Source organism: Pongo pygmaeus, chromosome 3 (assembly GCF_028885625.2).
Source record: "Pongo pygmaeus isolate AG05252 chromosome 3, NHGRI_mPonPyg2-v2.0_pri, whole genome shotgun sequence".
Lineage (NCBI taxonomy): Eukaryota > Metazoa > Chordata > Mammalia > Primates > Hominidae > Pongo > Pongo pygmaeus.
This window is the reverse complement of record NC_072376.2, coordinates 45,833,854-45,850,927: the sequence shown is the minus strand read 5'-3', so window position 1 is coordinate 45,850,927 and position 17,074 is coordinate 45,833,854. Positions and strand designations below refer to the sequence as shown.

General features: G+C 34.4%; 1 protein-coding gene across 3 annotated transcripts in view; it reads left to right on the top strand.

The window, feature by feature from the left end:
• The window catches only part of GABRA2 (gamma-aminobutyric acid type A receptor subunit alpha2), a 152,324-nt gene that overhangs the window by 53,078 nt on the left and 82,172 nt on the right, over positions 1-17,074 (top strand). For 2 of the 3 annotated variants that reach the window (XM_054486021.1, XM_063663620.1), the window contains exon 4: positions 8,678-8,745. The exons of the other annotated variant lie outside the window; for it this stretch is intronic. In XM_054486021.1, coding sequence (XP_054341996.1) covers positions 8,678-8,745 — 68 coding nt within the window. The remainder of the gene's footprint in view (positions 1-8,677; positions 8,746-17,074) is intronic. 3 annotated transcript variants of the gene reach the window in all.

Here is a 17,074-nt window from a genome sequence, read left to right as displayed (position 1 = left end):
TTTTCAACAAAAAACTATGACGCATGAAAAGAAACAGGAAAATATGTTCCATATACAGAAAAAACAGGAATCAATATAAGTTGTCCTTTAGGAAGCTTAGATCTCAGAATTACTAGTCAACAAGTTTAAATTATCTTTTCAAGGAACTAAAGGAAACAATGTCTAAAGAATAAAAGGAAAGTATAAAAACAATATCTCACCGAAAGAGAATAATGACAAAGAGATGGACATCATATATTTTTTAAAGGATCTCATAGAAACCCAGGATATAAAAACCAACAGAAACAAAACATTTACTAGAGGGATTCAGTAACAAAATTGCTACAGTCAGAAGAATCAATAAATCTGAAAAAGGTTAATTGAGATTATTCATTCTAAGGAACATAAGAAAAAAAAAAGAAGAAGAAATGAATACAGCCTTAAAGACCTAGAGAACACATAAAGCATACCAACATTTGCATAATAGAATTTCTGGAAGGAAAGGAAAGAAAGGACGGAAAGATTATTTAAAGAAATAATGGTTAGGAAGTTCCCCAATTGGTGAGAAACATTATTCTGTGCCTCCAGGAAGCTCAACAAAATCAAAAGATAAATTGAAAGATGTATCTACAAAATACTAGCAAATTAAATTCAGCAACATGTAAAAAATTATACACTAAACCAAGTTATATTTATGCCAGGAATGCAAAGTTGCTTTAACACATGAAAATAAATTGCTATAATATGCAATATCAACAGAAAAAGGGCAAATGCTTCATGATCATCTACATAGGTGAAAAACAATAATTTGACAAAATCCAACACTCATTCATGACAAAAAATTTTATAAATTTGGAATAGAATAGAAGGGATTTAACTTATAATAAAATTTTCAAAATAAGCAAATCCATAGAAACAGAAACTGAATTAGTAGTTGCCAGAGCTTGTGAGAAGGGAGAATGGGGAAAGACCGCAAGTGGATGTGGGATTTCTTTGTGGTGATAAAAGTGTTTCAAGTTTAGAGAGTAATGTGGTATAACTTTGTGATGATACCAAAAAGCACTAAATTGTACACTTTAGAAGGGTGTATTTTATATTATATAAATTATAACTGAATAAATCTATCATTTTATTTTAAAAAAAGAGACTGTAGGGGTGAATGAATACAGGAAGTATTCCCAGAGACAGGTGATGGTAGCTTTAAGAGTCATAACAACAGAGGAGGTAAGAAGTCTTTGGATTGTATCTATCTTTGAGAAGAGATTTACTGTTGAAAAGAGAGAAGCTGTGAATAAAACCAATATTTGTGACGTAAGAGTTAGAATAAATAAAATACAACAGGGAAGGCTGTAAATGCCATGATTTTGGAGAGGAAAATTAGTTTTGTTTGAGACATGATAAGTTTAAAACTCTACTAGACAGCCAAGTAGACAGTTGTATATAGAAGTCTGTATTTTGGAAGAAAGTTCTAGACTGCAAATAGAAATTTAGAAGTCCTTGACTACATGAAATAAATCATCAAAGAAGTATAAATACAGAACACCAAAAACTGAAATTTGTGGCATTCCAATATTATTAGGTTAGGAGTTAGGAGTTAGGAGTGAAGGATTTAGGGAAGAAGTAGCCGGTAAGGTTGGAGTAAAATAAAGTGATTAAGATCTCCTGGAGAAGAAGTGAAGAAAATGTTTCCAGGAGAAGTTCCTTTATTGTATACTCTCATAGCATATATCATGTCTGCAATTGTATATTTATTTGATTTTTTGCATAGTATCTCTCTTCGTTAGGCTATAATAAGCTTCATTATGATAGCAGAGGCTATGTCTACTTTAAATAACTGTGAACTAAGAGTAAGAATTTATTTAGTTAACCAGGAGTTATTAAGAACATATACTATGTCAGGGGCTATTCTGTGCTCTGGCTTTATCTTTTTGAGCAAACAAAACCCCAGTCTTCATGGAACTTAACTTCTATTGGGAGGATATAGACAAATACTATTTTACAGAACTTTCTGTGATAATGGAAATATTTGGCTCTTCTATCCAGTATAGTAACATAGCCACATACAGCTAAAATATGACCAGTGTACTAAGGAACAAAATTTTAAATGTTATTTAATTTTATTTAATTAAAATTTCATTTAAATGGTCACATGTGTCTCATGTGTACCATAGGAGTAGATATATACAGCAAACAGAAAACAATAATAAATAAATGAACCTATAGAGCTAGGGAGAGATTTGGGGTGGTTGTAGTTTAAGATAGAATGACAACTTTATTCACTCACTCACTCACTTACTCATTGCTGTATTCCATTGTGTTGGGAACTATATACCCATCCATAATGAACAACAGGAAATAATAAACCTGATTAGCCTTATAGATTGTGAAAAAAAATCTTTCATCTCGTCTTAACTGCCTGATCTATATTTTGAAACTGCAGTGGCTTAAGTCAGACAACTGGTCCAAACTTTCTACTTCTCAGTAGCTATTTACACTCTCAAACTCCAAGAAAATAGTAAGACTAGAAGGTCAGAAATGGGTAGGAGACATTAGCCATAGAAAATAATAGCCTGAGAATTAATCCAAGAAAAAAAATCTATGGATAAGAACAGAGAGGAAATAATCTTTTTTTATGGGAAATTGCAACTTTCCAAGATTTTCAATCTTAAATGCCTACAAAAGTCAAGTAATTGGCAAACATATGGACCACAGAGAATCAGATAATTCTCTTCCCATTTATTGTGGATACCTCAGTTTGGGAAGTGATATATTGAATTTACTCCCTGAATTTATTCTTAACTTTAAAAAGATAAGCTTTTTAAAATAATAATGAATGCCTGATTTTTATTTTCACTATTATTTAAAATAATTATTGAAGATTGGCTAATGCAATAACCTAAAATAAAAGTAAGAGTAGGATAAAAGAGGTTGGGTTTTTTTGCTAAATATGCAGATGATTGTGTACTTAGAAACTGTACTGGCTCAACTGCATGTGAATCAAATTATAATTAGTTTTCCTGGATTCCACATCATTGATGTGGAGAATATTTTCCTAGAGAAGTTATTTTCCATTCCTAGAATAACATCGTTACTGCCTAGATCAAACGATAAATGGTCAATATGAGTTCACTTCTTCTTTCATATGATGCACACAAAAACTTTCAGAAATATTTTTATGATTCTCTTTTCAACTCTACATATACTATTACCACTCTCTTGAGAAAATCAGTTTTAAAATGGTGTGTATGTGTGTGTCTATGGTGGAGGAGAAAAAGAAGGATTATCTGGTACAAAGAATGTACCTATCAAATGTGCATCAATCATTTACAAAACGGATTTTGCTGTTGCCAAATGTTAGAAATTTTTGTTTGGAAAGTTTGCTTGCTATTGTGTGTTATATTATCCAGTACACTTCAGCTATTATTGTGTTTCTCAAAATCTTTTTTGACAAGCTTTTAAAAAGAATATTTCCCACTTACTCTCTTCATGTCCTTACCCTCCATTTACTTTCCAAACCTCTTCATTTGTTTTATGTCTTTATAGTTTTACTGAACCTACTCCTTTCCAGGCTCCACATATCCTCTAACAGTCAAATCAAAGGGCCTATCCCTGCAATATTACTTTAAAACAAACAAATTATTTCCTTGACTTCTACCATTTGCTAATCTCAATCTCTTTTTTTTTTTTTTTTTTGGTCTTAACAATGGCATCATCTTCCAAACTGAATACACTATCTTCAGTCTACTTTGTCTCGGCTTGCCCTCTATATAAATGTAACATAATATATCAGTTACATAGCCCTAGCCACAAAATTCTCCAAGTCAAAGTCCTTCAGTGAATCTCCTGCTGCCATGTATATAAAGATAACATTCGTATTATTGTGGCACGTCGGGTCAGTTTTGATACAACTCTGCCTTTCTTTACAACCTCATTCCATCCTCTGTACATACATGTTAACCATGTTTATGAGTGAAAGTTAATTATTTGTGGGACTTGACTTTTGCACAAAGGAGTTTCCCTGCCTCGAATATCTACTCTGCTCTTTGTTGGATTAGAGGATGCTCAGGACCATTGAAAATTACAAAAGAGTGAAACCTCCATGTCTTTCTCCAATATGCTTCTATGGGCATTGAGATATTATCTTTTTGGTTTGGTTGCAGCAGACATTTCTTGTATTACATTTCTTGTATTACCATTGAAAATTACAAAAGAGTGAAACCTCCATGTCTTTCTCCAATATGCTTCTATGGGCATTGAGATATTATCTTTTTGGTTTGGTTGCAGCAGACATTTCTTGTATTACAATTTTTTAAATGCTTTTTTTCTATTATGTTGTGAATCTTTCACAGGCAGATGTTTTGCTTTACTCACTTTTTATCCTCAACCATCTATTTTAAGTGAATCGTAAAATAAATCGTAATTGAACATTAATTTTGTTCTTTCATAGTTTTGCAAAGATTTTATAAGAAGTTTTATTGTTATTCTATGCTACATTTCCCAGCAAAAAAGCAATTTTTCATTAATTAAATACTTATTGAAATTATTTATATGTGCATTTCGGATATCCTTTCAGGCCATTTATTTTTTCTATGAATCAGTTAAAAAAAATCAGAGAAGTACACAGAAGAGTAAGATTAACAATGACCATCATATCTTAAGATTTTGTCAAAATTGATTAGGATTAATTTTAAAAGAATGAAATATTAGGAATACATTATGTGTTCCTCAGTACATATCTGCAGGCTATTCCCTGTCCTCTTTCACCATCCTGAATTTGATGATTGCTCTAAGGATTATACATTCTTCTATGTATGCCACAGGCATTACTTATTTCTCCTAAAGTACCTGTTATCAACCTTGTTGTATTTTGCCTCTGGAGAAATCTATACAGAACATCCTCTTACTTTTGCATATTACTCTTGGTATTTCTCATGTCAACTATTTAGCTGGTAAACCATTATTTTGAGGTAACTAATAGTGGATATTTCTGCTAGGAGCTGCTTAACTGTTCAGACTTCAATTTTGGTTTGCAGTGAATCAGTGCTGTCTTCAAGTACATTCTTTCCCTTTGCTCAGCTTTGTTACTTCACTAGAAACCTATTACTTAGACTCTCAACCTGCCTTTGTCAATGGAAATGGACTCTGCCTTCACAAATGACAGGCATCTTTTCCTCATGACTAGTAACAGCTATGCATGACCATTTTTAAAGTTGATGAAATATTTTGGAAAAGATTGATATTCTACATGAATTAAAATGAGAAATAATTTGTTCAAACATACAGCACGTAACATGTGATAGACATTGTAGTAAGCCCTCATGACATAATAGTGAACAGAAATGGTGCAGTCCCCGTTCTTTGTGGAGCTTAAATCCTGGGTGGGGAGACAGACCAAACACAAAACAAAAAGAAAGAAGAATATATTAAGGCATTAAAATAATGGCAAAGCTGAAAGGTCCCATAAAAAGAAAGTGTCAGAGAGCAAAAATGAGAGAAGAGGGCTTACATTACATAGGGGATTGTGAACTCCTGCTCTGAAGAGAGAGCATTTTAAACTGGGACTTAAATGCAAAGGAGCAATTAACCAAAGAGAAAATGAGAGATAATAGCCATTTTGAAGGTTCTGAGTCAGGACAGACTTTGGTGTGTCAACTAAGAGTGATCAGGGCCAGGCACGGTGGCTCATGCCTGTAATCCCAGTGCTTTGGGAGGCCGAGGCAGGTGGATCACCTGAGGTCAGGAGTTTGAGACCAGCCTGGCCAACATGGTGAAACCCCATTTCTACTAAAAATACAAAAACTAGCTGGGCATGGTGGTGTGCATCTGTAGTACCAGTTACTTGGGAGGCTGAGGCAGGAGAATCACTTGAACCTTGGAGGCAGAGGTTGCGGTGAGCTGAGATCGCACCGCTGCACCCCAGCCTGGGCAATAAGAGCGAAACTCCATCTAAAAAACAAAAATAACAAAAAAAGAGTGATCAAGACTAAAGAGTGAATCATGGTACCTAAAATGCACAGAGACTCAGGTTGCCACCAGACTGTAAATTCACTTGTTTACTCTGTAAAATACATCTGTTCAATGGATCAGAATATTGTAACAGGCACTAATACCACAATTCCACCTTGTTCCAAATCCACATGGGAAAACAAACATAAGCAGATGATACTATAAACTGTCTTGACGAATCAGAGTCACAAGATTAGAATAACCTGTATTCTACTGGAAATAGCCTACATTCATATAATCTCCCTAGCCTCCCTTCCCCTCCATTCCTTTCTTTTCCCTTTTTCTTTGTTCACTTCCCTTTCCTTGTCTTATAGAAAGCCAAAATATAACCAAAGATTGAATTTTGATCATAGAATTCTAGAAGATTGTGTTAGGTGTACCAAATATCTATACTCATTACACTAAAATATTTCATTAGCCCATGTTGGTTGTTTACAGCTCTGTGCATCCATCCATGTTGAAATCTGAAAAAAAAAAACAAAAACAAAAAAAAACAACTCATTGCTAAGAATACCTTTCCCAGACTTAGACACTATTGGATGTTCATCGTCAGTGTTTGGCTTGCTGATTTTCCTTTTTTGGAACTTCCGTAGCAGGACAATATCTCCCCAATGCATACATTATTTAGCTATGTTTATGAAGTCAGTAATCCATGAAACCATTTCTTTTTCTAAGAATAACTTTTTATATCTATGTTCTGAGTCTTAGGTGTTTCTCTTACAACTTAGAGTTTTGTGGCTAACCTTATTTTTCATGTCAGTTCTTAGCTGACACCTCCCTATAGCCGCTAGGTACTGATACCCCTTTACCCTTTACTTGACATTTGCCGTGTAGTGAATGTTATTCATATCCTTAGCATCAATACATTCACACATTTTTGTCATTTCTTGGACTCTACTACTTAAACTAAGGAGAATCATTTCACTTTCTTCTCTTAGGGTAAAAGCTACCTTCACATTTTAATTTCTCTTCTCTGGAACGTTTTAGGTCAACAGCTATAACAAAGTTTTGTTCAGTTATTAATTGAATAAATGTAATAATGTGATTAATTTGGTGTGGATAAAAGGAAAAAAATGTTGGGTCTCATTTCCACAATTGCTTTCTAGTATATATAAATTCAGGTCCAGCATCAGCTACATAATTTGTGATGCCCAGTCCAAAATGAAAATACAGGGCCCTTTGTTTAAAAAATAATTAAGATTTTTAAAGAGAGCAAAAATAGACCATTAAATTAAGCATGGGACTCTTCTGAACTCAGGGTCCTATGGGACTTTGTATACACAGAAAGCTGCTCCTGAGCAGGTCTTTGGGGTAGGTGGCATCTGAAATAATTTTATAAATTTATTTTCTAATGCTTTTATAATAGAATTTCAAAAATACAGTTTTAGGGATAAAATAGTATATACAACAAAGCTTAATGAACATATTTATTTGGAGCACTATAACTATGCCTTTGGCATGGAGTATTCTGGTGAATAGAAACATGCATTTAATAAGAAACAAACTACTGTTAGTTTTAAGTTTATCATTGACTGTGGTATAATGCTTTGATTTAGCTTGAGTATTCAGAAACTAGATTGCTTGGGTTATAAATCATTGCTCTATCTACTCTGCTAGCTGTGGGTCTTTGGCAAGTTTGCTTACCTTTCTTTGAATCATTGTACACATGCATAGGGATAACAGAGAATCTACCACATAGGTTTGACATGCAGATTATAATATTTCAGGTGCTTTAAAGAGTACCTGGTATGTAGTAGGCATTCAAAGTCTACCCTGTTTTATCAATATCCTTTCTATTTTTTATTCTTGCCTTAATGGATACAAAATCCCAGACATAGTTTACTCTCTTTAGTGGTTGTAAATTAATGTCTAGTACATACAAAAAACAATTCATGTTATTGTTTGTGTAGAATTACAAGAGCAGTGAAAATATTTTTGTTTTTTGATCTTTCTTTGACCTTTTCCCCATCACCATTTGGCTTATTTAAAATAAAAGATCTAAATTACCTGGTTAATAGAGCACTCCAGTTAATTGTATTACAGTTATTATGTTACATAATTTTAGAATCAAATTTAGTTCAGTCTTAGCATTTCAGGCATTCTTAAATAACATTTAAAAACAAGCTTGTTTGAAAGTAATCTGTTATTTTCTTTTATTTTTATGTCACTGAATGATTGAGCTTTTTATATTAATTGGGATTATGTTTATTTGTAATTACCAAGCTGTTTTGTGCTGTATAGAGAAGATATACTGATTTACAATCTGTAAATTGAATCTCTACTATCACGAGATACTGAAATATTTAGTTGAAACATCAAATTTAGGATTATATCAAGCAATACCATACTTTATTTTTAGTACTGGTAGCACATTTATTATAAACTATTTCACTTAAGATGTTTCCTAAGAAACTATTCATTTTGGGCAATATAAATGAGGATGCGCTAATCAGGTATGGTTTCCAGGTAAGAATGTCATAATACTTCTATGCATTTTGCAGTTAGGATGGTAAAAACCAATGAAATAACTGAGCATTATAGTCATTATGGTTGCAAAAGTTGACAAGAAGGTAAAACCCAGTACTCCCGAATTTATGACACAACTTTCAAACCATACCGTGTACTCAAACCCTTCTCTCTCCTGTGGCTCTTATTATATAATATCTATATTCAATCTCTTTTCTCACATCAGACAGTATTACTGAAGTCTTCACTAACATCTACGTGACCAGTTTTGGCCCTGTCTCAGATACAGATATGGTGAGTTTTTCATTAAATAGTATTTTTATTTCACATAATGGGGAGTGGGGGGTAATTTCAAATGAACTAGCATTTTTAGTGTTATAGAATTATGTATATGTCTCATGTCTATTTAGTCTACTCAAATACATGGATAGTTAAAGATGTTTGGATCTGTGGTTTCCATTTCCAACTTCAGTGTTTGGATTAGCCCTATGTATTTTACGTCATTTTCAAAACATGTCTATCTAACTACAGTGTAATAAACAATTATTTAAATAAAATTAATTGCATTAAGAAGAAACATTTTCTAGGAGGATTAAGGCAGAATTGTGGACTTCCATAAGGAAGGTGAATATAGTTTCACAGATAAAGACTTCTTGCAGAATTAGGTCATGGTCAGTGTTACACATTTAAAAACAACAACAACAAAAAACCCTCTGATTGGTATTGAGCAAAGTGATTGCCTTGTTATGCTATCTACATACATACAATACATATAATCTGCACACATAGTAGGTGTATATGAATCAACCTAAAAAAAATCAGAATGTTGGTACTCTTGGATTCTATGGAACTGGTGTTATTTATTTTTTCTTTAAAATGAGACAGGCCTGGTGTGGTGGCTCACAATTGTAATTGCAGCACTTTGGGAGGCGGAGGTGGGAGGACTGCTTAATCCCAGGAGTTTGAAATTAGCTTGAGCAACATAGTGAAACCCCATGTTTACCCAAAAATATCAAAATTAGCAGGGTGTGATGGCACATGCCTGTGGTCAGAAGTCTGATGTGGGAGGATCACTTGAGCCCAGGAGATCGAAGTTGCAGTGAGCTGTGATCGTGCCACTGCACTCCAGTCTGCATGAGAGTGAAACCCTGTCTCCAATCAATCAATCAATTAAAATAAAATAAAATGAAATAGATAAGTGAGGAAAATTGGTTTGATGTGTTAGGTACTGATGGGCTGGAATCATCAACGATGAATTATTGATGAAGCATTAAAAATTTAATAATCAGTCCTTCACTTTTAATGCTAACTATAGTGCTCTGTAATAGACATTTTTGATGAAATAGTTTTTCATTCATTAATAACTTGTCAGATTCCACCACGTCAACTGACATTTGCCTTACTTTGCATCCCCTTGATGTGCATGTCTCTTGTCCCCTGCTACCTCCTGCCAAGTCTGTGGCTCATTCACCCCTCGGGCACCCTTCTCTCCAGGACTTCATGGCTCTTTAGAGATTCATCTTCCTTATGGCCCAGGCACCGAGAATTAGAGAAGCCCTTGTCCCTTTTTGCCCAGTTATCCCCCACTATGTCATTTCTCCTCAAATTCTTCCCTTTCTCTGATAACTCAGGGGGAAAGTTGACAAGGTTGGACATTTTCTACCTGGATAAACAAACAAAACAAAAAGTATTCCACTTTTGTAGGCTTTCATAAACATTATCAGCTAATATAATAGGAGCTCCCTACGTTTCCATTAGAGAACCTAAATTCCACTTTTATGGTACAAAATATGCTGTTTGTTCCATCAGAGCCACACCTCTGACCTCAGAGATGTCTTATCTTGACCCGGGTGGCTGAAAATGTAAGGCCCCATGTGGTTGAGGGGTGATCCCCACCTCTGGGGAGGTGGTTGATACTAAATGTTGGCAGTCCGCTAAAATTCATTGAAACGGGAATGTCCAGATTTAAGTGCTTTTATTTTTCTCCTTCTACTCTGGGTCTTAGGCACAATTCTGGTACAAGAGGAAAAAATCCTATTCTTCAGCATAACCCGCCTTTTTCCCTTGCATTATTGTATATTTTGACCTGAAATATTAATCTGCCTCTTTCCATGGGTCAATTTAAGTGGACAGATCCTTATAATGATGACAGACGCAATGTTTTTTAGCAAGAATGTACATTCCAAATGTTACTGTTTGGCTATAGATATAATTTTGTCCTAGCAAATACTCTTTGTCTTAGTGCAGCTTGTCTTAAATATTCCCAAATGTTAGAGACACAGTGCAGATAAACACCTAACTTCTATCTAAAATCAAGTAGAGTCAGAATTTTGTTAACTACTACATTGAGAAATTAGCATATTATATAAATTATGACTCTTACATATGGTTACTTTGTGTCTTATTATCAGCCAAAACAGACAGGCAAATGATATAAGACTCCCAAATATCAGTACATTTTCAATATTGTAGTTTTTTCATGTTGTAAATTTCAGTAGTAGCAGTTACTGCATTGAAATTTTAGCTTTAATTTTTGCAAAGTGAATTCTTTTACCTAAATCATCTCTCTGTCTCTCTCTCTCTCTCTCTCTCTCTCTATATATATATATATATATGCATATATACATACATAAATGCAAACATATATATTTCTAGCAAGACATGTTTGGTATTTGGGGATTTTACACAAATTCACATCATACTTGTTTATCAAAATGTACAAAGTCATTTGTTTTCCAGTGATGATAACAGATTAAGATTAATTCTCTACCTCTCCTTGTTGTGACCATTCTTTGGGATCACTCACATATTTAAAAAGTTGGTAGTTGATGTTAGGTATATAGTCATTAGCAATAGAACACATTTAGTTACTTTATATCTGAATTGAACTAAAAACAGTTGTGTTTTATCTGTAAATTGAACCCAAGAACTTTAAAATTTTTTAGCAGACTCAAGATATGCTTTCTTATTTGGGGGGATTCTACCACAAGTTATAGTAAACATTAAAATATACTCACACTACCAATATAGGTTGCATTGAGTGGAATTTCAGTTGATAACATTTAAATAAAAAACCACTTACTTCGTTTTTTTGGTTTTCTTTTTATATTTCAGAATACATGCGTGTGTGTGTGTATGTGTATGCACACCCAAATATAGATATATTCTCAAAAATGAAATGCATATTCAGCATCTTGGTAGGTTTTTGAAAATCTTGAAGGCCCTAGACATTTTCCCTAATAATACGTTTCCCTTAATGCATCTAGCCTAAAAAATTTCTATGAGATTGCTCTGCTCTTGTCAGATTTCCTACTTTATTTCTGTCTTTATTTACCTCATTTAGTCAGGCTTGCCAACAGTTGTTTTAGAGGAAGTCTAGTTAATCACAAAACTACCAAATGGGAGCATACTATATAAACACAGTCCAGTCACAGGACATCACAGGGAAAATCTGATATAAAGAATTATAAACTAATAAAAGACAGCTAAATTCTTTTTAAAACATGGATAAAAGAAGATTCCAAGCAATACAGAATTAAGAAATGCAGATAGAATATCTACTTCTAGGGCTGCAGTGTCACCACTTCCAAAATTAGAAAGAAACTGAAGACTGGAAAGAGCACCCTTTCCCCCTAAGACCTGTGAATTCTGACCTCACTGAGGGGGTGCTGCTGCTACAGGAACATGCAGCTACTGGTGGTGAAGAAACATGTGAGGGTATATGCTGAAGCTGGTCCACAGAAATATGCTTCATGGGCTGAAAACTCATAGCATGTCAGTCCTTTGAAGCTGTGCCAAAAAATGACAATGCAGCTGACCCAGAGAGACCAAGAAAGAAAAGCTCCCTTCTCTTGTGACTACATTGGAGTGTCCCTCCAGCACCCTCTATTGACAAAACCTGACATTGTATGAGCTGGCAGAGGAGCAGTATTTATAGGATCCATCAGGTATCACAAAAGAAATGAAAGAAGGGTGGATTTGGAGTTGAGAGGCAGTACACAGATAGCTGAAATACTGATAATGTGTAATACAGGGAAGATGTAAACTGAGGACCAGGAGATAGTTTGATCACTCAACAGGTACTGTTGATATTTGTCCAAATCTAGAGAAAAAAGATGCAGCTAGGAAAAATTAAAGTTGAATAACTTACAGACACAAGTAACACAGACACATACAAACACATGCATTTACTAACATTGTAAGTCTATTAGGGAAGATGGTGCTCAATTAAAAAAAACATATATACATTTTATGGAGAGAAAGGATTTAGTCTTCATGATGGTCAAAATGAATGATTTCCGTGTTGATATTATTTTTACTGGAAATCAAGATAAGTAAGGAGGCAAAGTTTGAATTTATGTTTAGTATGGATGGAGCAATAGCTTGAGCAATGAGACATGGCTGTGACACTCTAAATAAAAAGAATGTTATCATGATGGGAAGGGAAAACATAGCCATATTATTACCTACAAGTCAAAGTGGATGTGGAGCTATCTAATGAATACCTTACAGAAGCAATTTGTTAATAAGAAAAAAAGTAAAGAACAAATTTAGTTTTATTTTTAGTAGCTTAGCTGATACACTTTTATTTGTAATCAGTGTGCACAGTCAGTAGCAAAACCTAAATTCCTAATTTCTCTTATTCAGGTCAGTGATGTAGATTTGTTATGACATTAGCCTAAGAGAAAAAAAGCAGCATAGCAAAAAGAATTATGAACCAAAAGAATATGCAAACACACACACACACATGCGCGTGCACACACACATACACACACACACACCCCCTGCTATCTTGGAATCATTAACTAGTGTAATGGTCCCAAAAATGTTGTAGATCTAAATTATAATTAAAGATTCTACTTAAAGTTTCTGCAATTAAGTTTAAAATATTTTATTTCAACATAAGGAGGTAATTAATTTTTGAAATGTATTAGTAGCTGACAATTGACCAAGTTTGTAGTAGGCATGTATATTTTAGCAATTTCTAACTTACTCTACTGTTTTTTTCCCTTTTTCCTTGGTTTCTATATAGGATGTCTTTTCTTATATTAGTAAACATTTTCACTGTGTGTGCATATTCTTAAGGTATAAGTATTATAACTACCAATTATTTAACCTAAACCTAGACTGAGAACCTCAGCCCAAATGGTTGTCTATTGTGAAGTGTTAGGGTTAGAGCTTGGACAATGAAAACTTTGAAGTAATCTTGAGATATCTGATACAGAGTTTACCATTAGGCTAAGAAGCAGGCAGTCTGGTAAGTATGACCTTGGTTTATTGATTATGTTGATTTCTCCAGTTAATACTTTTCTTCCTCTGTAAAACCACAGAGTGCATTTTCTCTTAGAATCTCCAGAAGCTACTGGGATATTATTTAGTTCAGTAGTTAACATCAAGGAAGTTTAGAGAGTTGTGAGATTTTATATCTGGTCAAAATTGACACTGAACTTAATCTGTTATCCTTTATCAGAAGTTGCCATTTGTAAAAGTAGTTCATTAAGAAAACCTGTGACAAACATGGCAAACCCTTTGTATCAAAAGTAAATTAATAATGTTTACTCCCTTTAAAGCCAGCATGTAGAAGCTGGCTGCTGTAAGGTTATTGACATTTTGGAAAGTTAGAAAATAGACACTGGGAACATTCATTCATTTATCAAATATTTTTCAGCACCCTCCTAGAATTTATAATAATATTCCCCAAAATGTGTTTTATAGATACTTGGATTATAACCATCTGAATTATTTTTTAAAATAGTTGTTTCCTGGGATCTTCCTATGATCTATGGACTCATATTTACTATTTGTAGAACATGAAAGTCTATATTTTAACATAATAAGGTATTTGACTTTATGCTAAGGGAAGCACAAATATATTATAAGATTGGTGAAGAGGTGGAGGAGGGTAAGAGTTCTATGGTCCAATAATTTATATTAAAGGATAGGGAAAAGGAAGATTAGTTAGAAATCTGTTTTATTACAGGCAAGAGATGAATGTGGATTGGCCCAGGGCAGTGGAACTGAAGATGGAGAGCACTGAAAAGATTTAAAAGTTCTCTGTGGGGTAGAATTGGTGATCTGTTGGACGTAAGGGTGGAAGAAGAAGTATAGAATGACATCTTGGGGAATTGGGTGAAAAGTGGTACTATTCACTGGGATATGGAACACAGTAGGAAAAGTTTTGTTTGTCTTTGTTCCGTTGCTCGGGGATAAACATTTATGTTTTGCACATGTTGAGTTTGAGACTTTAATTGGAGATGTCTAGGTAGCAGGCATAGATCTGGAGCCCAATAGAGAAGCCTGGAGTACAGATGGCTTGGGGGCCATATAATGGTGGTTGAAACCACAGGCATACATAAAATCTTACAAGGAAAGAGATTAGAGCGAAGTAGCCATCTTTCACAGAAACTCTAGGACACCAATATTTAAAGGACAGGAAGAGGACAAAAAAATGGAAGAAGGGACTGAGAAGGAGCAAATGTGGGTATCTGTCAAAGCGAAGGGCGGTTCCATTTTCTGAGCTAGGATATGCTTTGATCAAAAAAAAAAAAAAAAGGCAGAGACCACTGTCTTATTCCTTATCAGATGCAGTGCTGTGCTTTCATCAGATATCTGTGCTACATCCCTCTGCCAAAATGGGATTCTGTAGAGTTAAGGTGAGATGGCTTATTTGGTAACCAGGTAACTGTATGAACCCATGTATTTTGTGCATAGTAAAATATCACCTGGGGGTGGCGAAACAGTTCCAGAAGGGTGCAGGTAAAAGTAATTTGACTCCATTCATTACCTTTCTTGGGGAAGGAGGGTTGTAGGAAATTAGTACATCCAGTCATAGCTTTCTTGGTTTTCTAAGGTCACAAAGTAGTATTCCCTACCACCCTCCCCATTCTTTTGTAAAAACTAAATAAGATTTATTCCTATCAAACTATTAATATCACTTTTAACATAATTATAAAATAAATTCATATATTCCAAAATTCACAGGGAGCCAAAGTAAGAGCCTGAATAGCCAAAGCAAACCTAAGCAAAAGAACAAAGCTGGAGGCATCACACTACCCTGATTCAAACTACCCTACAAGGCTGCAGTAACCAAAACAACATGGTACTGGTACAAAAACATATAGATCAATGGAACAGGCTAGAGAACCCAGGAATAAAGCCACACACTTACAGCTAGCTAATCTTTGACAAAGTTGACAAAAACAAGCAATGGGGAAAGGACTCCTTATTCCATAAATGGTGCTGGGATAACTGGCTAGCCATATGCAGAAGATTGAAACTGGACCCTTCTTTTCATAATATGCAAAAATCAACTCAAGATGGATAAAAGACTTAAATGTAAGACCCAAAACTATAAGAATCCAGAAGAAAATCTAGGAAATGCCATTCTGAACCTAGGCCTTGACAACAATTCCGTGTTGAAGTCCCTGAAAGCAATTATAACAAAAACAAAAATAGACGACAGGGACCTAACTAAACTGAAAAGCTTCTTCACGGGAAAGGGAACTATTAACAGAGCAAACAGACAACCTACAGAATAGGAGAAATTATTTTTGAACTATGCGTCCAACAAAGGTCTAATAGCCAGAATCTATAAAGAACTTAATAAGTGAAAAACAAACAATCCCATTAAAACATGGAAAAAGGGCATGAAAGGACATTTCTTAAAATGACACACATGGAGGCAACAAGCATATGAAAAATGTTCAACATCACTAATCATTAGAGAAATGCAAATCAAAACCACAACGAGGTACCATCTCACCTCAGTCAGATGGCAATTGTAAAAAGTAAAAAAATAACATGTTGGCAAAGTTTCAGAGAAAAAGGAGTGCTTATACACGCTGGTGGGAATGTAAATTAGTTTAGCCACTGTGGAAAGCAGTTTGGAGATTTCAGAAAGAACTTAAAACAGAACTACTATATGACCCAGCAAGCTTATTACTATATACTAAATACTTATTACTATTCTACTTTTTAGTAGAATATAAATTGTTCTACCAAAAAGACATATGAACTATGTATGTTCATTGAAGCACTATTCACAATAACAAAGACATGGAATCAACCTAGATGCCCATCGGTGGTGGACTGCATAAAGAAAATGTGGTCTATATACACCTTGGAAAACTACGCAGCCATAAAAAATAATGAAATTGTGTCCTTTGCGGTAACATGGATACAGCTGGAGGCCATTTTCCTAAGCAAATTAATACAGGAACAGAAAACCAAATATGACATGTTTTCACTTGTAAGTGGGAGCTAAACATCAAGTACACATAGACACAAAGACAGGAACAACAGACACTGAAGCTTATTTGATGGAGAGGGAGGGGGAGGGTTGAAAAACTACCTATGGATACTGTGTTCACTACCCGGGTGACAAAATAATTTGCACATCATACCCCAGCAACATGCAATCTAGTCGTGTAACAAACCTGCACAGGTACCCTCTGAACCAAAAATAAATGTTGACAAAAGGAAAAAAAAACTAAATAATAAACAACTGTGATTTCTGAACATGAAGTGATTTTTAAAATAAAAATTTCAGAGGTTGCATGTTTTTGTCCTAGGTTTCAAGTTTCGAGACTGTCTTTGGGAAAGCCGCAAAGAATTTGTATGCCTA